The sequence below is a fragment of the Seriola aureovittata genome, chromosome 5 (genome assembly GCF_021018895.1).
Source record: "Seriola aureovittata isolate HTS-2021-v1 ecotype China chromosome 5, ASM2101889v1, whole genome shotgun sequence".
NCBI lineage: Eukaryota > Metazoa > Chordata > Actinopteri > Carangiformes > Carangidae > Seriola > Seriola aureovittata.
In genome coordinates this window covers 5,778,778-5,803,707 of record NC_079368.1, presented here as the reverse complement: position 1 = coordinate 5,803,707, position 24,930 = coordinate 5,778,778, and the positions used below count along the sequence as shown (strand labels likewise).

Here is a 24,930-nt window from a genome sequence, read left to right as displayed (position 1 = left end):
AATGCCAAACATTTGCTGGTTCCTGCATTTCAAATGTGAGGATTTGCTGATTTTCTCCTTTTTACATTGAACCACAAATTGATTGTTGTGTAATACCAGTGCAAAGGCCTGATTTGGTAACCAATAAATTATTGACAGGTGGATCAATTATGCAACTAATTGTAGCCCAACTACCCTGCCTAGTATGGAACCTAAATTGTCTCTTTGTTTCATGGTCTTAACAGCTTTTCACTCGGATAAGAATCCCCCTTGTTGTGAACCACCAAAAACCGCATGTACATTTTTCAGCGAATCAAATTCCAAGACTATAGCATAGTTGTGCTGCACTGCTCCAGCTCCACAGGCTCCCCTCTCTCATTGTGTGTGTCATCGGCCACCACAACGTTGTACAAAAAAGGCCTAACTCTCCGCAGTTGGCGCCCATCACTGTACCAGTCATACATGCCCGACCATGACGCTGGAATGGAAAAGCCTCACTTGTGGCATCAACCAGCTCTTGATTTGTTCCGCTTGTTGTGGATTGCAATGGCGACCCCCCACCGAGCAAGGCTGTTTCACACCCCCCCACACACACCACCACCGCCACCCTTCCTCTCCTGCTTTCATCTCCCCCCTTCACCCCCCTCCAGTGCACTCGCATGTTCACTTGTTGTGTTAATCCACTTTTACCACTTCCTCTCCTCCCACTCTCCCATCCCTTCATCTCACTCTCTTCCAATTCTGTTGAATTCAATCAGAAACAATAATGATAAAACTGTGTAGGAAATACAAATGCTCCACAACCAACAAACAAGGGTTTACACATTTAAGCCATGTAGAGAGGAGTAATTATTCAGCTCAAAACATGCACTTTAATTATGTATTTATCAATGTACTTAGTTTTATTCTTCTTAGAGAATTGAATCAGTCATGAGTGAGTTATGCACATGAATTCCTTGTGTTGCAGTCTGAATAATCCTCTGAATGTCATTTACTCTTAATGTACTCTAGCATTTAATCTATATTAACCCAAATACAACCCACAATTGGCACAGGGTATTTTTGCAGAGCCAGCCAGAAGAATCGTGTACATCTTTCCCAGTCTTGTCTCTCTTTCTCTATCTCCATGCTCTCATTCTGTCTTCCATCTGACTCGCCTGTGAACTTGTCGTGTGTTCAGCAGACAAAGCTTGTGCATCCACGTGGGAGTGTGTGTCTTTGTGTGTGCAGTGCTGTGTTTTTTTTTTTTCCTTCAAAGAGGGTACCTGCTCAGATGAAGGTCTGACGCAGCTCTACATGCATGCTCAAGTATATCTGCATGTCTGTGTGGGCACTGCACAATGTCTCTCCCTCCTCTGTCTGTCTGTCTGTCTGTGCCTCTCATTCGCTGTTTGTCGCTGCTTCAAAGCTCTCCCAAAAATAGGCCTTTAATCATAGTTTGGTGTGTGAGTGGCTCGGCGGTTAGAAGCTATAAGCAGAGGCTGGGTATATTTATAGCAGGCAGGGAGGGGGAGGCTGGAGCTCCGCTGGAAAGCCGATGGAGGCAGATCACAGAGGCGAGACCCGGTGCGAGACCTTTTCAGCCGGCCATGAAGCAACAGGCTGCTCACCCTTATCCCCTCCTCCTTCTCCTGCTCCACGCCACATGGGAGCTGCGTTTGGTCCGGCTTGGTTTGGCTCAGTTTGGTTTGGGTGTGCACATGCATACATACACATCTGGGATCACATACAAGCACGGACACGTACGCAACTTGCTTGAGATAGCTAATCCATCGAGGTGAACATTTTTGTCCCTGCTGCTGCTTTCTAAGAAGCCATGACGTTCAATACATTACATTCACAAGAAATGAAAGAATTCAAATTATCTTTTTCGGAGAGTCAAGGTTTTCTTCCTACTTTGCCTGCTTGCCATCCTCTTGATAATGTTTCAGTATTGTTGCGTGACCCTATAGTTGTAAAGGAACTTATACTGTGTAGTCTGACAAACATCAAATGCACAAGACACACAATAGGTAATAATGTATAAGTAATAATGGTCAAGTCTCAGATGTTCAGATGCTCAGTTAACAATAGCATTAGTTACATGTATGGTTACATGGCTTTGACCGAGGTGGAAAAAATAACTAAGTACACTTCAACATTAAGTACTGCACTTCAGCTCAATTTTGATGAACTTGTATTTTACATTTCAGAAGGACATTTTGTACTTTGATCACACTATATTTATCTGGTAACTCTCATATTAATCTTACTCTGAAGATTAATACGTTGACATACAAAACATAGGCCCGATCCCCATGTCCTTACTCACAGATTTTTCACTAAGTCCGTCATGGCTTAGCGTTTAGTCCCACTGTCAAGTCATCATGTGTATGAGGGCTGTCTAGTAGACATTTTGAGCCCTTTATGTAGACTTTCTGTAAGTCATTTCTGTAGACTTTGCCCGAGGGAATCACCCACAATTCATAGCGTTGTTGTATTAAACACCATGAGAAGCCATAATCCAACAGTACTCTTTTGTTTATAAACAGGGAGCGAAGGGAGGGAGTAAAAAAAGAAAATCAGAAGTCCCAAACCAACAATTGCAGCAACATGTTTAGTGTCGTCATAGTAATATGATACGTCACAAAGTGCTGTCTTAGGACAGCTATAGGACGAGTTTACAAAATATAAGGCACTGCTATGGAATTACACATGACATCATCATTACATCAATGACAGTTCAATTTGTATTATAATACATCATAATACATGAGTCATGGTTTGCCATGGCGGACATTTTATGTTTGGATTTTAGTCACTTCCTACTTTATTTATTTATTTTATTTATTATCTGGTGACCCTTTTAGATTTATCTTGGTACCTCCTGGGGGTCCCAGGTCCCAGGTTGGCAACCACTGATGTAAAAATATAGCCTACATGAGTTTCAGTTAATGGGCTAAAATGTGCAAAAGTGCTTATGTGGCTCTTCTAAAGGCCATTTATCTTCATGTTTTCTGAATCAGTTCGTGTGCCAGCCATTGAAATGATGCATTAAATGTATTTACTTCAGAATCAGACCTGCAAAAGGTTATAACCCAACATCTTTTTATTTTAATCTATGTATTGTTGGTGGGATTGCTGACAAAGCAATCCTACTATATGTTCTTCTCTTCGACCATGTTCTTTATTATATTTATCAGTGATATTATCCACCCTCACAGATACAGAATAGTCGCACTATTTCTCTCTTTCTCTTATCTTCCTCTATCACACAGACAAACAAAGAGAGAGAGTCAGTGAGAGGCCTTGTACTGCAGTCTCTGATCATCTCTGAGCCCTGTGGTACTCCGCTCGGTCATGGTTTCTTTGCTCCTTTTCTCTTCCTTCTTTCTGTTTCCGTGCTCATTTGTTTGTATTTCTCCATCATGTGTTGGACTCATTACACCTCCCCCTTGTCTCTGCCCTCTGTTTCTTATTCACGCTCTTTTATTTATAATCTTCCTCTTCGTCTGATCCCAAACTGTTGTCTTCCAACATCAAAGGCCTTGTAATTTATTGCAAACCATCCTTACACACACGCACACGCACACGCACACACACACACACACACACACACACACACACTCACAATCACCATGTCCTTAAGCTGATGGACAAGTATTAAAGATTTCAACAGTTTCAAATACAGTGCACTGACAGGATTGGACAACATGTATCTTGTATCTCTGCTGCTTTTTTTTTTTTTCTTGAAATCAATTCCATACAGCTGTAACAACATCTTTAAAATTCAGCTTCTTCCTAAACCTACAGATGCTGTTTACATAAATTTAAATTCACATCGTGTCTTTCAAACACACACACACACACACACACACACACACACACACACACACACACAGATGAATCACAGGTGTGGACAGTTTTGTTTCTGTTATAGAGAAACCTACAATCAAGCAGGTTGCAACCTCACACACATGCACACCTGCACACACACACACACACACACACAGACACACACACACAAAACAGGTAGCCTCAGGGCTGCCACAGTGTGGTGGCAGATGGTAAGTGCGTCTGCCCGTATCGACTCTTAATGACAGAGCTGCTGATCACTTCAAACAAGCCACTCAGAGCGAAACTTTCCCTCTGCTGGTGGAGAGAGACGTTCAAGTCACTGAGCAGGTGCCCTGGAGAACTGTTCAGGACTCTGCATGCAAGTGTGTGTGTGTGTGTGTGTGTGTGTGTGTGTGTGTGTGTGTGTGTGTGTGTGTGTGTGTGTGTGTGTGCGCAAATGCAATGTGTCTTTTAGCTTACACATAAATTGTGTATATTGAGTGTACAGATGTGCACTGATTTGTGTGTGTGTGTGTGTGTGTCTGTGTGTAGCCATGTACCCTGACACAAGTGTGCATGTGTGTGTGTTTATGTGTGTGTGTGTGTGTGTGTGTGTGTGTGTGTGTGTGCCTCAGTAAAAGTGTGTCAGCTCTGGAGTTTTTTTGCCTGGCTGTGTGGAACAGCAGATGTGCTCAGTTCTCCCCTGAGGATGTTGCCTCTCTCTGTCTCTCTCTCTCTCTCACTCTCATCTAGCTCGCCCATCCGTACATACCCTCCAATGTTTATACACCAGTGCTCTTCAGATAATAAGCTGACTTCAGTACTTATCCCCCTTCCTTCCTTTGGTTACTAATTCCCTGCTCTCTTCTATCTCTCTCCGTCTGTTTCTCTTACAACATGACGCCTCTCAGGTTTTTTCACCTGAACTTGTTCAGATTGTTTATAATGTTTGCTGCATGTTCACAGTGAAACACACACTCACACAGATGGAAATCGGTTAGCATCAAGGTTTTATCGCCCCGTGATGGTTAAAATTTTGTTTTACACTTTAATATATAAATAATTGTACATAATATCAGTTTTTGTCCTCATTAAAAACAAGTCCAGGGCCAGGGGTCTGGAACTCAAATGACCTGGGGCCACTGGCCAAGTTGGTCTCCAAGCTTTAATGATCTGTGGACCCAAAAACTGTCTGTCTGGTTAAGAAATGATCATTTTGGTGCGGAGGTTATTAAAGGGTGTTTGGTCATAACTGCAATTTGGAACTAGGAACTGGTTGGTTTTTTTTGGAGTCTGAAGCCAAAAAATTAAATGATTGCTCTAAAATAAGAGTTCAAACTGGAAAACATAATAAAATGATTTAAAAAAATGATTGCAATTTTAGGAAGGCCTTGTGAAATTTTCTGAAAGGACAGATATGATGTAGCCCCCAAGGTTGCAAAATAATAATGTCCAATATTCTTGTTTTATATAGTCATAATAGAAGTTATCTCAGGGCACTTTTCATATAGAGCAGGTCTAGACCATGAATACTCTATGTTTATTTACCCAACACCTTTGGTCTATGATAAGATAAGATAGTCCTTTATTAGTTTTACAGCGGGGAAATTTGCAGTTGTCAGGACATTGATGTTTTGCCAATGTTGAAAGCGATGTTGGTTTTCTTTTCTTAAAAGAGATCACAAATATCTGAAGCCACAATAACGAAATCTTCCAAATCTTCAGTTTTTGCCCTCTGAGATTTTTGGTGTCACATGAGTGTTCCTGGTGAAAAATAACAAGCTGCACTTTAAATGTGAAATAAACTCATTCTTATGCTGAGAATTTACAGCCTTGGCAGAAAGATTGAATAATTATAAATAAATGAATGAATTAGCAGGTCAGAAAAATTGTGGGGTGGTGTTTTGGACAGATTTGGAGCTTGGCAGTTGACACAAACTTGACACTCCTGAGCTCCTGAGAACTGACGATGTGTGAATGTTCCTTTATTCTGAGCACTTTTAGTTGTGGTTCCTGTTCGCGCAACAGTTGAGCTGGTTTTTCTTGACCTTGGCGCCACCTTTGGTGTAAAAAGGTCAATGCATTTGATGCGATTGCACTCAGCTGTAAGTAATGCTGCTTTTCTGTAAAAATGAAAAGCACCACTTCCTGTGCAGCAGATATTGAAAGGGATCACCTTGTGTTTAAAGCAGCAGACAGAAGTGGCTTTACACTGAAGGACTCTGCAGTTCAGTGGCCTCAAGGGCATCTTGATGGTTAAACAGTTACCATCAGGCGTCTAGTAACAAGCTTCCTTCCTTTTGTCTCTCTCTCTCCCACACACACACACACACACCCTTCATTATGTACAGGCTTCTCCATGTATGTAAGTCAGTGTAGGCCTAACTAGGCCACAGCGTCACATGAGCATTTAGTCGCAGCATAAATCACACCAGTTCCTGCTGTTTCCCTCCCTGGATTTCAGCTGCTGTGTTCAGGCGAGAACAATGATTAAAGAAGTAAAAAATATTCTTGCTTGCTATAGAAAACAAAAGAAATATATAATCTTTGTCAGTTTATGAAATCACACCACCACGCCGTTGTCGGCTTGCATTTTGCACACATTCTCTCAGCCCAGATAAAGTGGGAGAGAGAGGAGAGGGAGAACAAGGTGACACTACAAGCAACAAGAGTGTGGATAATGAAGACTAAACACCATCCTTTCTCCCTTTCCTCCTGTCTTTGTCTTGCTTTCTTTTCTGCTCTGCACCAGTAGTCTGTCTGTATGCTAGTCAGAGAATTTGAACAGTGTGCATTTGGGTGTGTGTGTGCGTGTGTGTGTGTTTGTGTGTGTGTGTGTGTGTGTGAACAGCAAAACAGCGAGTGCATCTTTGTTAAATTTTGATATAAAAAAAAGTCAGCTCTGGTTTTCCTACACACCCTGCAGACGGGACCGTGGAGAAAGTGTTTGTGATTTTTTTTTTTTTTCTTCATAATCTTTTTGAGATTGTTTGTGTTGGTCTGCGAGCTGTGAACGCGAGGAACAACCAAGAAATATGGGTAATCCTTAAAGATATGAGACAATCCTGAGATAAGTCACATCGATTCAGCTGTTTGATGTCAAAGGATCAATAACTGGGTTTACGAGGAGGCTAATATTCTGTTAACTCACTGAGTGATGGCCCAATCAGAGTAAAAGGCCTCATTTATTCCTTGTATTAAAATACGATCTGCATCTGGATGTGCACATCAGATAATGAACTAATCGCACTCGCAGATTTACACCCATTATTAGTGAGCATTTCTAAGTGTTGTTACGCTGTGCATTCTGCCCACGTTGTCACTGGGATCACATTTTCCATTTGCAATAATGCTGCTAGCTCCAACTCTAAATCCTTGTATTGTTGTGTATAGGTGTTCTGTAGAGCCTGGATTAAGCTGCGTCTCTTCCATGGAAGGAGTCTTCTCGATGCTGCAATGCCGAGTTTATATGTCCTTTAACAATCTTTAGTCTAAAAACTGTGTTAAACTGAGGCAAAACACAATTGAGGTTCTTTTCTGAAATAAGATTAGCTGTTTTTTGTCAATTTGAAAATTACCTTAATGGAATTTTTATTGAACAAGTGTGTGATTACAAACATCTGGCTCAACAACAAGCTCACTTTTAAACTCACATTAAAGCACCAGGTGATTGAAGCTTTTGAGGATTTATTTCTTTCACTGATAAAAAAAATGATTGTTATTCTGCACAGACCTGCAGCCTTTCCATCATTCCCAGAATCTGTTCTCATCAAGATCCTTCTCTTAAAAGCTGTAGATGTTGCCGAACTGTGGCGCTGGATTGACAGCTGGTGGCTGTAATGGTGCACGCCACTGCAATCTTTGTCAAAACAAGGGCTGGTCTAAGAGCGCATCATTGCCTCTTGTTTATTTGCACAGCTTTTCCAAATACACGGCCGCCTTATCTCACTTCTGACATGCAGATCTGGAACTTATCAGACTCGCCCTGAAGACTTCTGCTTCTGCTCCAGGTTCTCAAAGTAAATACGGAGCTTGGGAAGCTTTCAGTGCAGCGTTCCATCCTGCAGGAATAATTTACAGCAGATCTTGGAGATAGACGCTGTGGTTAGTTTCAGCAAACCCATTAGGGCCTGATGAGTTATAACCGTGTGAGCATGTAGTTAAACTGCTTTACATTCATGTTGTGACGACGTTTTGTGACTTTTTCACAGTTTTTAGAGTAGTCTAGAGCAGTCTTTAAACGAAGGACTCCTGCTTCTCAGAGTGTATTAATTGTTAATTACTCTAAATGTACTGGGGTACTTTGATAGTTGAGCACTTAATACAGGTGTAAATGGGGTCAAATTGAATCTTGTAGCCACTTAAATTACATAAGAGGCCTGTTACAAGCTAATACCCATATCACCAGCAAAACCGTTGATACTTACATCTGCGTTAATTGATTTTTTGGCCACAAGAGGGCAGCGCAACAAGCTGTAAACACAACATTATTAAGTTATCCCTTTTATAAAGCTGATACAGCAAACACACAGTTACACACAGACACTGAGAAACATTAGCGTTCCTTTGGAGTCGTGCAAATATAAGTGCAATATTCACCTCCTCCCTCTTTTCCCCATAAAGTCCTGAAGGAAATATCTGGCTTGTTACCTGCTTAGGTCCTTTTATATATATAAAATGTAAAAACTAGGTGATGTTTGCAGAAATCTGGGCAAGTAAATGCAAAATGATATGGTTGAAGATCACGAGTAAGACGAGCTGGCCACAGGGTTCAAATGTTCAAGAGCTCTCAGAGGTTTGACTCTGTACTTGATGGAGAGAAGTAGTGTGGGGGAGATGTGTCATGCAAAAGCAGGATGAATGACATTAAGCTATAGGCGGTGGGCGAGGCTCAGTGGTGTGAAAAAGCTGAGACATCGACAAATTTCAGCAACTAAAGTGTGAAATGTTCTTCTCAGGTTTTATTCTGTCGTCTGTCAGCGGATCAGCTGACAGGAAAGATGAGATATTTTGCAGCGAGGTGTTATCGGTGATGTAATGATGTGTTTGTGTGTCTCTCTAAAGATGTGTTGGACAGCATGGCGAGGTTCAGCGTTCAGGGGGTGTTCAACTACAGCATGCTGACTCTGTCTGACCACGAGAGGGTTTTGTATGTCGGAGCACGGGAGACGCTGTTCGCCCTGGACCCCAACGACATCAGCAGACAGCTCCGACCACAGGTAACACACACACACATACACACACACACACACACACAGATGCACATACACCAGTGCGGGGGATTCAAATTTGCAAATGTTCAATATGGACAAGAAAGGATTTCAAGAAAAACAATTATATCAACAACACTGCCTGACTGTTGCTGCAAACACCCACACACTCTGAAAGGCCTTTGTAGAAATGCAAGAAATTAACTCACATAAGATTTAATATCAAAGTGCTTTGTGACGGACAGCTCGGGAACAAAAGGTATCATCTCCTCCACACGGCCTGGTAACCGAGCATTCCCGAGATAAACACTCATTTCAAATGCTTAATTTGAATACACCAAATTCAATTCTGAAATAAATTGTGATATAACTCTTGTATGAAAGTATATTAGATCTTACAAAGGTTCAGCTTGGATAAGCAGGAAAGGAAAGGAAACAACCAGCATCGCCTTTGCCTGTGCCACTGTTCTTGGTTGCCAATTAACTTGCAGACTGACCTTATTTTATTTCTTTATTTTTATTTTTTATTTTATATTTTTTGGCTCATTTTTGAACTCAAGGACATTTGAGAACACACAAAAAAAGAAACTCTGGCAGATAATCAAAGAATCTAATAGCACCGTAATGAAGCTGACTGAGTCATACTAGTTGTCGGGGCTTTTATTGGTCTGGCCCATATTTCTTTTATGGAATTTTCAGGCCTTGTAGAAGCTAATAATGTACAAACTGTCAAGCATCTTGGTACTTACTCAAAATTTATTAGTGTGTCCTCCTTGAAGGGTCAAAAATATAATAAAAAGTATTAATTGCTGCAGCTAAGAGCTCTGTACCTCCATCAACATTTCCAAGGCAGAACACAGCCTTGGTTTTGGTTTAACACACAGGTTTTTTAGGAGTTTAATAAACTGTTTTTTAAAAGGATAAACCAAAAACCAAAGTGTCATAGGATTTTTTTTTTTTGGCCCAGGGAGAAAACCATGGAGCCCCGAAACCAACCTTTTTTTTTTAAAAGGTTATTAGAAGTCAAAAACAAAAAACATCAATAAAAACTGTTGGTGTTATGAATATGAAATGTAAAAAGTTCGTGCACTTCGAAGTATAACTTTAACATTAGCTTGCTACAGAAATACAAAGTATATTATACAGATGATTAACAGCACAGACACTGCACTGACTGGCGGCTTTATAAAGTTAGCTTCAGCAAAGTAGCTAGCTGAACAGGCTAGTGCTCAGTGTGTTTAGCCATCACGGCTTTTTTGTTTTTTGTTCTGCTTTGTCTGTTTGAACCAACTGAAAGTTAAAGTATGTATTATTATATGTATTAAAGTATTTTATTTCTTTTTATATATTATATATATTCTTGTAACAGCAGATCAAACATTTTAGCCAGCAAGCTAATGTTAGCAAAGTTGAGTTACTTGGAAGTCGACAGACATCGTGCTTTTATCTTCATATTCATCTTCAAGTCCATCGTCTTCATCAAAGTCAGTTTCTCTTTACATTTCATATTTATAAAACCAAAATTATTCATTGATGTATGTTGTTCTTGACTTGTCTGATAACCTTTTAAAACATTTTGTTAGTTTTGGGGCCAGAGAAAAACTTTGGTTTGTTTTTAAACCAACTGTAAAAGTAAAAGTATGAAGCTTTATCTTTCTTTTTATACTCCATTTTAAATATATTACCAAGAATATTTTAATAATAATTTGATGTTTTCAGTTATATTTGGAGGGTTCTTTACTTTATTAGATTTTGTCTGTTTTCGGCTCCGTGTATAAAATCTTTCAACTGAGTTGAACTATGAAAATCAGCAAAGACGTCTCATGAAAATTAGATTTCTTGTTAATTAGGATAGAGATTTTTACAGTAGCCTATCATTATACATATTGGAATCAGTTGAGATGTTTTCTGAAATCTTGCCAGGTTATTACTTTAATTGGAGGTTTATTTATTTTATCTGGTGCTAAAAGCCTCCAACAGTAATAGTGTGAGTATGCTGCCAGATATTAAGATCGTAATATGTGCAGCTATTGGCTCCAGTATTTCACTTCTATCAGCACAAACATATCCACTGTGAATGTGTGGGTGTACACAGGCGCTCAGACACGTATACACTTACGCAGACGTTGGCCCAGTTTCTCAGAGTTTATGATGCACTTATTCAATCATGTTTTTTATTGTCCTTGTTTTAATTTGTGGATCTTGTTTTTCTGTGAAGCACTCCGGGGAAAACTGTTTGTTAAAAGCGCTAGATAAATACCCTTGACTTGACCTGACACACACTTACACACACAGAGCTGCTAAGCCTGAGAGACTTGATCTGGTTTTGCCTAGTTTCCTCAGTAATTGGTCCATATTGCAATCAATACAATTACAGCAGTCCAATGAAGGCGTAGTGAGCAGCCTACAGCGGTTTGGGAATTGTTATCTGATTTACCGCTGTAATGAGCAGTTATTAGATGCACACGCGCACATACACAGGCACAGGCTGTTTGAGTGAGGGCCATGAGACTTACAGTAATGATAAGACCACCTGTTGTCAGCCCCCAATGTGCAACGTAGAGGGAAAGAGGCAACACAGAAAAATGACTGAGCAAGGACAAGGGAATAGCCCATCCCCTCTGTCACCATCTGCCCATCACTCTCTCACCCCTCATCCTCCTCCTCCTCCTCCTTCCTTCCTTTAGCTGCTTCTTTTTTTATGTCTTTGCTGCCACCTCACTCACTGTCTTTCTTCATTACTTTCATGTCTGTCTTTCCTCCCTGGACATTTTCTACGGATGGTTTTTCAGAGACAGACAGCTCCCGTTTGTGTCTGAAGTGTCTTCCTCTGCATAATTTAGTTATTTTTTGTTTTTGAATGTTTTTATTTTCCACTTTCACAAAAATGACACATAAACATAATGTTGTGCAGCCAGTGAACATACCATAACATCATAAGTACCATCCACAAAACTAAACCAAACAAAATAAGATTAAATAAATAGATAGATAAATATAGAACCAGGAACAGGACCTGTGGAACACTTAAAGTTATAATATGTAACATTTCCACATTAAAATGTCTCAAAATTACCTATGCTATATATTTTTATATTGAGTTTTCTTCTTAGATTATCCCAGATGTTCCCAGCAATTCTCAGACCAGAGAAATATGTGATTTTCTGGTAATGGTACATGTCATTTGATCGCCTGTGAATGACATCATATCCGCTTTGTTCATGTGTCAGCATTACCCAGTTTAAAGCCACATTTTTAAGATACACTTTTTACACCTTGGTCATTTTCAACTATATATTATAACTGGATAAAGGACTTTAGTCATCGGACGTCAGCTCCCAGCCCTTCCCTAATGTGTCATGTCCGCCGTACAGCGAAACGCTGACTTTTAATGTGAAACTGCTTTATTCAGTGTTTTTACCAGCTATAATCACAGTTATAATTCACATTCATCTCTTCAGCCCCATTCATACTAGCCGCTGCTAACTCCATGTGAATGACGTCAAGAAAAATTAGAACCCATTGTCTGATGGTTGAGGTACGAGTGTGTAGGGGCTTCCAACGTACCGCAGTCATTGTCTTAGCGGCTGTTAAACCTGCAGGCACAGTACACCTCTGATATTCAGGGACCTAAAGTAAAGAAAAATCATTTAGTTATGTTCTTTCCCATGATGATTGTGGATTGTTTCATTATTTCATTTATTAATTGTGTTCAGTCGTTCCATTTGGAAACACAGACTCACTTGTACAGGTTTTACCTTGTTCCAGCTTTATACTTTACAGCGTTTCACTAATCATAAGTCCCACGCTGTGAGCTGAAATGACATGAAATATGATTCACATGTCTACTGCTCCTTCCTCTGCAAATCATATCACACTTTCAGCCAGCACTTTGAGTTACTTGAGAACCACTGTTCAATTTAAGGTCTTTTTTTTTTTTCTTTATTCATTTGCTACTGGCCAATGCGTAGAGTGCGCTGATGCACTGTGAGATTAAACATGAGAGATTAGCACGTGCTTTTAAAAAACGCTGAATCCGAGTGGTCATGTAATAACACTGAGTTCCTTCCCAAAATAAATGTTTCCACTTCATTTTCAACAGCTGAGACCTTTTCACTGACCACGTAAGATCCCGCTGTTAACCGCACTTACTTTCTACAATCTATTTGTCGCACAAAGACTCTAAGATAAAGACACTAATGTGATGAGAGTTGGAGAATTTCCCCACGGGCCGTTGCTTATTATTAGTTCCGTGTGTTAATGTGAGGCAGAGGAGATTTATTCTGGCAGACGTGTCTTTGTGGGATGTTTGTCATTAACAGTGAAAGCTCCAGCTACTTGCTACAGGTTTTTTATTTTTTTGGTAAAGTACCTGATCTGTGTGAAGCAGACGAAGACTGATCATACAATAAAGCTGAGAGTGACGAGTGATAAATAAGAATAAATTAGAAATACCAATAAACTGCTGCTTAATTTGATCTGGTCTTAGTTTAAAAGTCCATTAGTTGAAACCACAGAGTCTACAGGTAATATTTCATCCCAATGATTAATTCAGTTATTAAATCTTAACCATTATAACGCCATCATTTCTCCAGTGAACATAGGAAGACTGAAATTTAAATGTGGATATTCAGTGGACAGCAGTTGAGAGTAGTATATTATCATATCAGATAGGAACTGGAACAAAATTTGATATGTATTGTATCTAGAGACATTTTTATGCTCAAATATTGAATGACTTTTAAATATTGGATCACACAAAAGTTCATTTTCATGATAAACCAGGTGCATCGCTTCTTCTATTCAAGACCATTAAAAGTCAGAATTATTACACGATATAAAAGTAGGTGTTATTCAAGTTTATGACTACTGGTATGTGGCAGTAATCCGTTTGTTTGATTGCTGTTGGTTTAAATCCAGTCAACTAAATCAGAGTTTAATTCTGAAATTACTGCAGCTCTCAGCCTGTAATGGCTGGCGTAATTATTTCTAATGGTGTGGAAAGTCCTCAGTAAACACAGTTTATATTTTAGACCTCTTTCAATAGAGCAAAGTTCAGCCATGTGTCGCACAGTCATTAAAAAAAGCAGCTACTGCAAATAAACCTAAATAACAGTCATCAGTAAAAGGTAGTATGGACAGAAGGTGCACCATTCTTTTTCTTTTATTATTTGCTTGTCCCTCACATGTTTCAGCAGAATTGGACCCTTGGTGGGACAGTGTGTTATGGTTCACCTTCTTGTCAGTCTGTTTTTGATCCTTTAAACAACAGTGTAATCATCAGGGAGCGGGACCTCACGGCTTCCTACCTCCCAACAGTGTGTTTGATGTGTTTGATGCCAGGGACTGAATCTGGGTCTCTGCAGTGATGCTTTATCCTGGCACCACCTGGGCAGCTCAGTGTGTGGAATGTTGTAAATAATGTAAAAATAATGTAAAATTTTATTTGAAATAATTTGAAATAGTTTTTCAGAAACTTCTTTGCACACACTTGATGGATCAAAAGTCTGCACCTCCACCTTTATTTGCCTTTTACACTGCATCTGTGATACATTTATATTTTTCAGCACCAAAATATATTGGTAAAACTATGGTATAATAATTTATCAGTCTGTGGTTGTTGCTATAGTTACAGCAGCCGGTGGTCAAGAGTGCAGAGACTATTGGCCAAGTTGAGCAAAATGGCTACAAGGAAAGTGTGAATTGTTTTTGCCATGATGTGTCTCTATCACTCTATCAGACAGAGATGAGCTGATGCCATTTACAGCTGATTTCTGCATTATAAGTCTGGTCTACGCCACTGAATGAAAATAATCTATACACTGATACATGATATGATTGAATAGTTGAATGTGTTGCTCATGGGCCAAAAGCAGATTTCATCTTTCCTGGAGTCATCACATCTGTCTCTCTCTCTCCTCCAGATTGACTGGCCCGCCCCGCAGGATAAGAAGAGAGAGTGTGTCGCTAAGGGGAAGAACAACCAGGTAACCTGAATTTTAGCTGACAGAGTTGCTGGGGTTACAAACTGGCAGACATTTTTAAGACGATGTCTTATTAGAGCACCATTACTCACTTTATTTTACTCAATTACATTTATTAAGTCAGTCTGGAGTCTCAAACTGGAAACCTTCCAGTCATTACATTAGCACACAGTGAAAGTGCATCTTCCAGACAGGGTTAGCATCAGCAACTTTAAGGTGGTTCAATTCAGGAAGTGTTTTGTCTTGAACATTAAAAATGTATATGGTAGTCTTGCTCCGAAAAGAATTGAATAAGTGATAAAGAGTGAAGTAATCCCAAACAGAATACAACGCTGGAAACGCACCATTTAATACAATATTTATATATATATATATATATATATATATATATATATATATATATAACATATATATATATGTATATAACAAATATATAACAAACACTAAAATGACCTCGTCTTAACTCAAGTTTTGATCAATCTAAGTCTCAGCAAGAAGCTGTGACTTTAATAAATGCATTTGCTTCCAATTTGTTACTAAAGATGTACCTACTTCAATCGGATAAAAACATGCAACCCATCTCATCATGATTTTCAACTTTCGCCAAATATTTTATAATGATAATGTAATTCAGTCTTAACTCATGCACAGAGAGGGAAGTGAACTGGCCCCCACTCCATGCTTTAGTCTCAGCACGAGCCCCTCACTGCTTAGGCTGCATAATGTACATTTGCAAGAAGTCTCTTTAAATATTTTATAGAATCCCACAGAGCTTTTTGAAACAGAGCTAAAACTCCTCTCGTTGCACAACAGTAACTTTTGATGTGGTTTTAAACAGAAGTGGAAATAGTTTGCTGGCGTGCTGCAGCAGCATCACTACTTTAACTAAACTGAAGTAAAAAATACATGTTGAGAAATTAGTACAAGTGGAGCTTTAAAAATACTTTCAAATGGTCATTAAAAGTTAATGCGTTTTTAAACTTCACCGTCAGAGAATCGACAGTTTCCAGTTGTTTTTGGTTCGATTTTGAACATCATGCAGGATTGGCTGTGATCATTTAGCTAAAGCAAAAGCACATCGACTTTAGTCCAGTATCTGAATGCTTTTATACATATGGTAACAGTGATTTACTTGTGCAAGAGTAACCATATGGCGTTTACACTGCCCATCATTATATTTAATGATCAATCTTTTTATGTTATGTTGTAGTTTAGGGCTTGAAAGAGGCTCATCTGCCATCGCATCCTGATTATCCCCAGTGATTGCAGGAGCTGTAAAGATGAATTTTTAGAAAATCAAATTGCTTGTATTACCATGAGATACAGATATTGTTTTTGCTGCTGCAGTGGCAACATCAACTGGATGCACTGAATTATTCATTCCTCTAGTACGCATCATGAGTGAGCATCTGTTTCCAATTCCATTCAAAGGGCCTTAGTGTTCATCACAGTGGAGGCATTAAAGGGCACTTCCCATGAAACAGTGCATATATTATACTGTTAACTCACATCACTCACGTATTCTTTTGAGTGGAAACAATCTGAAATGTTACTGAGATAATGTGGTTGTGTCTGTTACGTGATGTCCTCAGTAGCACACTAAACAGGGCTTAAGTTATTGAATAAGTAAAGAAGAATTAAATATACTTCCTACTTACCTGTTTGTGAGCCCAAAAAGTAAAAAAATGGCTAGTGTTTCTTTTTGCACAGCCAGTCACACATCTTTGATAAAGGATATTATAAGAAAACATTGTCTGGTTTCAAGGTTATTGAGGTATTTCAGATGACTGAGGATTTAAAAGAAGCCTCATTGAAGTGTTATAGTCAAACTAAATCTCAGAGGATGTTTTACAATGCTGAATGGACTGGGCTTCACCTTAACAGAGGACAAAACAGCACCAGAGTGATTTGACAACAGCACTCTAACAATCCCTCCTCCCTCCTTCACAGACCGAGTGCTTCAACTACATCCGCTTCCTGCAGAGCTACGACCACACGCTCCTCTACACCTGCGGCACTTACGCCTTCCAGCCCAAATGCGCCTACGTGGTGAGTGTGCACCTGTGTGCGCGCGCGTGTGTGTGTGTTTAGTATGTGTGTCTTTCCCTAGAAAGTGAGTTATAGCGAGCCAGTGCTGACAGGTGTCAACTTGAGATGTCTGCCGGCTGACCTGAGGCCAAGACCACCGTGTGACAAAATAAAAATAAATGCAACGGGAAAAAAATATCTCACGCTGTGTTAGCAGAATGTGTGGATGCTAGAGTGTGTGTGTGTGTGTGTGTGTGTGTGTGTGTGTGTGTGTGTGTGTGTGTGTGTGTGTGTGTGTGTGCGTACATGTGACGCTGATGCAACAGGACAACATGGCGAAGGGTGACGCTATGGTCCTTGTAACGGACAGACAGAGCTCGCAGCTGTGTCATATGTGTCATAATACATACTGACCACGAACCACCTGTTTTCCCTATTTTGTGTGTGTGTGTGTGTGTGTGTGTGTGTGTGTGTGTGTGTGTGTGTGTGTGTGTGTGTGTGTGTGTGTGTGTGTGTGTGTGTGTGTGCGCACAGAATGCAGACTATTTTACCCTCAACACTGCAGCCCTGGAAGATGGGAAGGGCAAATGCCCATATGACCCTGCCAAGGGGCACACTGGCCTGATAGTGGGTAAGTATATGTGTATTCATATGAATGTGTTAGTGTCAGCACAGTGCACACACAGCTTTACATGCGTACATTCAAATACAGGTTTCTAAATGTTTCTGAACATGTTTAATTATCATTAAAGAATCATTTCACCACAAAAAGAAAGATTAATCCTTCGTTGTAAATCCAATGACATTTATATCAACACTAAACACACAGCCAGCCCCTGTTTTTCCATCTCAGCAGTCTTTATATTGGAGTGAGCAGCCCCATATTTTTACAGCTTTAACAGAGGCATAAAATGTGCATCAGATCTCCACAAACTGCTCCTGCAGCATTTCCCATCTGTTTTGTAGCTATATGATTGCTCCGAGTCCAGAAGTCTAATTTAACTTTGCATGCTGCGTTCACTTCAGCGTGGATGGCTCCACTGACTCTACAGGCACCAATTCACTGTTCTCTTTTTGTGTGTCCCTGCTGAACCATTGACCCTCTCTCATTGTACGCCTGTAATTCTGCTTGCAAAAAAAAAAAAAGTATGAAACTAAAGCTTGTGTTTTGTTGGTGCAGATAAGGAGCTATACTCAGCGACACTTAACAACTTCCTGGGTACAGAGCCAGTCATTCTGAGGAACCTAGGCCAACAGCAGTACAGCATGAAGAGCGAATACCTGCCTGCCTGGCTCAATGGTGAGTGAAAGAAGAGGACAGACAGAAAGAAGTGGTGCAGGGAGAGAAGAAGAGGGGGAGGAATGGTGGGAGGTCCAAGGAGATATCAGTGTAGCTTACTAGCTTATAAGTTTATGAGCGTTGGCAGTCGTCAGCAAGTTGCTTGGCATGCTAATGCTTGTCTCTTACGTTAGAGCAGATAAATACACTGTTTATGCATTTCTTACATATTTTGCACTCTGGGTGTGTTTTTGGTTTTGGAAAAACTACCTTACTACAGTCCAAAGATGCCCAGTATTGTGATGGTCACTGTAGTGTGCTGAGATGGGGTTTAGCAACCTGTTAAAGTTTAACTAATAAAGTGCTGCAGGAATGAGTCCAAAACCTGAAAATTAGTTAGCACTTTAGCCTGTGTTACACAGGCTTATTGCACAACAGTTAGCACTTTAGCACTTCCGGTTCCCTCAACCGAAGTTTATGTTTTTTTTTTTTATGGGAATTTGGTTTGATGACCGAAATGAGGTCTGTGGTTAACACAAGCTCAGGACATTTTCATGTTTTATTCCACTTCCACGTCAGTAAATACCCGAGTCGTGATTTATTTAAGCTTTTAGGTCTCTTAAAAAGGTCTGTTGCTAACAATTGTATAAATGAAACTACGGAAGGTTGTCAGGGATGTTAAACGTCCTCACACCGAAAACAAAAACCAAACTACTTACCAGTCCACCTTTACAGCCTTGTTTAGGCCTCGTTGTGTTTATACTCTGCACCTGCACTTTTGCAAACTATTAGGCTACTAACTTTGTAAGAGGAAAGGCTTTTGTAGAAGAGGTCAGAGCTAAATCAAACCACAAGATGGAAGTTTTGTGGCGGTGACATTGAAGTCATGTGACTGTGATGTAGTTTGTTTATATATGCTAATGTTATTTACTTCGGGCAATTGTATCTAGGCTTTAAAATCATAAAAGTGGTGTTCATTATTGAAGATTATCCTGCAGAACAAAAACTTGTAAGTATCATAAACTTTTGTTTGTCACAGGGTTTATTTTCTGCAGTAAACCAAAAGTCAATGTAAAAATCCTATTGGCTTTTTGTCGAGGGAACCGGGGAGACGCTAGCTCCCTACGTCATTCCTGCAGCACTCCATTCAGAAGAAAATTAAAATTGATGGTAAAATATCTATTCATTGATACTCGTATGGAATTTAGTTCAGGTTTAATATTTTTCTTCTGCCAAGACACTGCAAAACTGACAAATGACATATGTATTCAAATAAAAGAAATCCCATTAGGCTTGATAACAGCTGCTTCTTTTTAACCGGATTTCATTAAGAAAAAATACGATCCAGAAACATGCAAAAGAACAAGAGAAAGAGAAATGAGTTGCAGGAAATGAAGCGCAGGACTCTGCTACAGTGAAGGATCGTTATCTTTTTGGGAGATGTAGGAGGGGAGGGGGAGTGAGCCCCTTCGAGAGAAATGAAGGGTAGAGAAGAGGATGAAGTTGCAGCAGGAAAAATGGGTGATAAAAGAACAGGCATTAGGATTGGTGATGAAAAGATAGAGAGAAAGGTGAGGAGAATGGAGGGGGAGGAAGGAGGAACATACAGATGAGGCTGAGGTTTGGGGGTTTGATGTGTAAGTTTTGTGTTCATGCTGATACAGAGGTTTTATTAAAAACTAGACCTGCAATGAAGCTAGCCTCACTTTAATTCAAGGTGCTTCTGACCAGTCTAAAAGCATTTAATTGGCCTGGGTTTGAGTGGAGAACTGTAGCATCCCGTGAAGGTTTAAAATGCTGCTTCAGAGGCTTTTATACCGAAACGAACAGACCATCTGAGGAAATAGTGTATCCTTGCAATTAAAAAAAAAAAAAAAAAAAAACTTTTGCATAAATATGGTGGAATTTAAAGCCCCTAGCTGCCTCAGTCCGAAAATGTCTGTATCTGCCTTTTAAAAAAAATATCGCTCACAATCTAATGAGGACTGGATATAGAGAAAATCAGAGACAGACGAGAGGGAGGACGTGAGAGGAAGTGAGAAACACAAAATGGACCGCTAATAGGGAGCACTGGAGAGACAGAGAGCGAGAACTGACTGGAGGAGAGATGAGGCGAAGGAGAGAGTGATGATAGAAAATAGACAGAGAGGTGAGAAGAGGTGGCAGGGAATGAGATGAAGGTGTCAAGCTTGTGTGTCTAGATTTGTGTGTGCGTGTGTGTGTGTGTGTGCGTGTGCGTGTGTGTGTCTGTGCGTGTGTGTGTGTGTGTGTGTGTGTGCGTGTGTGTGTGTGTGCGTGTGTGTGTGTATGGGGTCCGGAATGCACCTTCAGGCTGCGGCTATCTATTTGTTCATTATTCACGTACTGTATGTCTTCACTATTGTTTGTAAATACACTTTCTGAAACCATACTCTTCTGTGTGTGCATGTGTGTGTGTGTGTGTGTGTGTGCGTGTGTGCACAGAGCCGGACTTTGTGGGTTCAGCCCTGGTGAGGGAGAGCAGCGGCAGCAAGGAGGGGGACGACGACAAGATTTACTTCTTCTTCAGTGAGCGAGCGTTGGAGCTGGACTGTGACACGGAGCTCACTGTGGCCAGAGTGGCCCGCGTCTGCAAGGTACCACTCCAGTTTATTATCAGAGCTGATCTCTGAGCAGATTCAATTAGGAACCCCCTAAAACTGCTTTATCCTCTCTCTCTGTGAGGAGTATCTCTGGGAGTTTATTAATGACAAAAACTAGAGAAAAGCACAAGTAACTCAAACAGTAATCAATCTGCAGGTGACTATTTAAAAGAGTGCAGGGACAGATTTGTGAGCACAAAGTTTTGACTGCAGAATCATAGTTTCATGCACACTTGGCTTGGAATCAGCTGTTTTCTGTTTCCTCCAGCTGTTTTGGCAGCTGTTTCTGAGCACTTAATAATGTGAGACAGCACTCGCTAGCAGTTTTGGCCGTACAGACTTCAACAGGAGTTTCCCAGATAGATAAGTAACTGATAGAGTTGTTTTACGGCTATATATGAAGAGTAAATATATGTATATCCGTAAATCTGATGAGGCACACTGGGAATAGCCTGATGTCACTTACTTATGAAGAAAAGTTAACAGGATGTTGCTTTATTTTCAGGTCAGATACAGTGTCACTTGCTCTATTTTTAGTGACTTTCATGCAAACTGCCAAAACAGAGAGAACAGAGCTTTCTTCAGAGCTAAATGGAAGCACTGTTGTTCACATGAACTTGAGCACAGGATTTCTCTAGAGGGCTGAAATTTCTTAGGAACCTCCAGTTTTCACTTGCAGACTGAAAACCACTCACATTTTTTTCATTTTGTCATCACTGAACTTCCAGGCTGAACGCATCCATCTGATCCTCAAGCAAATTTGAATTAACCTGCATTTTCTTTTCATCTGCCACGGCAGAGCGAGGTGATGGTGGTGGTGGAATCAGCTATTTTTGTTCTGGATATATCTATATCTATGTCTATGTCTATATCTATGTCTCTCTCTCTATCTCTCTCTCTATATATATATATATATATATCAGATTTCATCTGATGCCTATCTCACGCCCTGGTGGCTCACCTGTTAGAGCACATACCATTTAGGCTTAGTCCTTATTCCAGTGGTCTGGGTGTGAGACTGACCTGTGGCTCTTTGATTCATGTCATGCCCAACTTTCCTGTCTCTCACACTGTGACTATAATAAAAAGGCAAAAAAGTCTGAAAAATAACTTTAAAAAAAGGGATTTTCAAATAAACTACTCAAACCAAAAACACCATACTTCAAAATACTGAGTTTATGTTGATACCAGGCTGCAGAGAGAAAATCACTGCGCTGTACTTTAATTAAACCCACAACAACAACATGACAGTTTACTCACAATGTGTTATGCGAAGACAATTACATTGACATAGATCTATTTGGTAATTAATGCATTAATTTGCTTAATGAATGGCCTCGTTAGCATAGCTGATTAGGTTTGGTTACCACAGCGATTATAGCCAGACATCAGAGGTGTTTTTGTTGTTTTTGAGACTTTAGGGGCTTTCTTTTTAATTTTGTATGATTTCAGTAACCTTTTAGCAAACACAACAAAGGTTTAGTGTCATGTTACAGTTACGCATGCAGCCGTGTAATCTCAATAACCTTTAAACCGAGCAAAACAGATACAGATTGTTAACGGTCTGAGGAGATGTGTGGAATTAAAGTGCACAATATATGCACTGTTTTATAGGAAGTGCCCTTTAATGTCTGCACTGTGATGAACAATAAAGCTCTTTGAATCAAATTAGAAACAGATGCTCACACATGATGTGTACTGGAGCAATGAATAATAGAGGGCATCCTGCTGATATTGCAGCGCATTGTCTATAACTCAAGAATTTAATATGAGCATTTCCATTTTTTAATTCCACTTTTACAGCTTCTGCAATCACTGAGGATAATAAGAATGAGACATATATGCCAAATGGGCCACTTTTCAGTCAATCATTTTCCTTTTTCTCTTGTACAGTTGAATATTATTATTTATCCTGAATTTCAGTGGTACCCTTGAACTTCTCAGGGTCCCAACAGCAGGGGTGGATGGTCCCAATGCTGGGCTCAACATTGTGACGACTGTCAGCCATTGGCCTAACCCTGATTTATGTAGAATACAGTGTATACAATGGATGTAAATGGGTGTTGATGAGGTGACGGTGAAGCTAATGAAAGGCGGACATTCATAAGCATAAAGAGACACAGAATAAAAGGTTTAAAAGTACTGTGTCTCTGTCCTCTTCAAGCCTGTTGCACGTCTAATCACACCCAGTAGTGATGTCACAGCGTACCAACCAAACCCGAGAGTACGCATCTACATCACTGCGGCACAGTGAGAAGTTAAAGCGCCACAGGCCGAGGACGAGCGAGATTCTTATCTGCTGTGAAGCTGCTCTTTAAATACACCACATTATTGCAAAGGACATGTTGCACACATGGTGCAGAGGGCAGAGCAGAGTGAGGCAGCACAGGTTAACTGCAGACCCCTTCCAGGCATGTTTTAAAATATTAAGAATAATAAAAAAATTATAAGCTTTAATTAATAATGTGTCTGATATTCCTCCGCAAAAACGTGTCATTACCCCTACAAAAAAAGATTATTCAACTTACATCAGGTCTTCTGTCTCTTTGAAAAAGCTAGAATCTATGAATATGCAAACTTTTTTTTTTTATTTCACAAGTTTAAGTGATGGACAAAAGATGTGTCCTTCTTCACTGAAGGTCCATTCTCAGTGAATGCGAAGGTTTCAAGTTTCCACATCACACTTGTGTAAGTTGCACATTGGGCCATGACAGGCTTCTAAACCAGTTAGGAGATTTAAGATTTCCCTTCTCTCTAGAGTGAATGAATATATGAAAACAGCCTTGACAGCTTTAAAATCCAAGTACAGTAACAATGAACTAAACATGTTTTGGAGTGGAACTTTTAAGAATCTAAAATCCATTTCAGCCACTGATAAGACCTCATATGTCCTGTCTCAGGGGGATCTGGGTGGTACCAGGACCCTGCAGAAGAAGTGGACCACCTTCCAGAAGGCTCGGCTGGAGTGCTCCCTCCCCGAGCGTTACGTCTCCTTCAACAACCTGAGGGCCATCTTCACGCTGCCCGGGCAGGACTGGCGCAGCACCACCTTCTACGGCATCTTCCACGCCCAGTGGTGAGTCAGAGCAGACACTGTAACGGAGATTGTAGATGAAACTCAGTTTCAGCAAATGCGATTTAATTACTACATGTGCCATCTGCTGTCAGGGCAAGAGTCTACATCACTGTGCCAATATGTCAGATACTGGACTTTTTATTAAAATCATGGGTCAGCCAGTCGCTCTGATATTAAGGCTCTAATTATGCACTTTGTGTGATTAGGTGTTTACTGTGTAATTGGGCCTTTAATAAAATAGCCCTTTAACTGACACTAATGTGAGTTATTTGAAGTGGATACAACTCAAGTGTGCTTGAACATGTTTTATTGGTGTTATTACTGATTTCTTGTCTCATGTTGTTGTTTGAGATGACAGTGAAACCATTTTCCGAACAGATTCATTCATAATCCATGAAGAGGAAAACACTTCATTGGATGCTTTTTAAAAACTTTCCATAGAAAATAGCTGGTTAAATTAGTCCTTTTGACTCACGATGTTTGACGTATTGTTCTGAGCACAATTTATGTTACTTTCACTTGTTATGCCTTTCAGTTTGAGTTTTACTGTTACTCAAATTGACTACTTTATTTCGTCCTGGGAGCACAAATTCATCCGAACAATGGTTATTTCAGGACCCGTCTACGGTGAATTACTTCTCTTGAGCACTTGTGAGGCTGATCAGGGAAAACAAACTCTGCTGTGTCCACTGGCTGTTTTTATCTTGATAAAATCAGTGTAGGGGGATAAAATAAACTTTTCATTTAAAGTTATAATGGAGAGAACAAATCTGAAGGGGAAGCATGATAATGAAACTACTAATTAGAAGCGCTGACTACAGTAACTTAGTTTTAATAAGGGGCTGTGGCATTATTAGTGGAGTAAAGATTGGCATTTGTTGGACCACTACAGAACATGTGTTAATGAGTTACTTATCAACAAAGAAGAAGGAGCGAG

The 24,930-nt window shown here is 40.0% G+C and overlaps 1 protein-coding gene across 4 annotated transcripts in view; it reads left to right on the top strand.

The window, feature by feature from the left end:
• The window catches only part of sema4c (sema domain, immunoglobulin domain (Ig), transmembrane domain (TM) and short cytoplasmic domain, (semaphorin) 4C), a 99,074-nt gene that overhangs the window by 60,238 nt on the left and 13,906 nt on the right, over positions 1-24,930 (top strand). For all 4 annotated transcript variants that reach the window (XM_056376227.1, XM_056376224.1, XM_056376225.1 and 1 more), the window contains 7 exons: positions 8,860-9,014; positions 14,930-14,992; positions 16,940-17,038; positions 17,552-17,648; positions 18,198-18,317; positions 20,760-20,911; positions 23,818-23,993. In XM_056376227.1, coding sequence (XP_056232202.1) covers positions 8,860-9,014; positions 14,930-14,992; positions 16,940-17,038; positions 17,552-17,648; positions 18,198-18,317; positions 20,760-20,911; positions 23,818-23,993 — 862 coding nt within the window. The remainder of the gene's footprint in view (positions 1-8,859; positions 9,015-14,929; positions 14,993-16,939; positions 17,039-17,551; positions 17,649-18,197; positions 18,318-20,759; positions 20,912-23,817; positions 23,994-24,930) is intronic.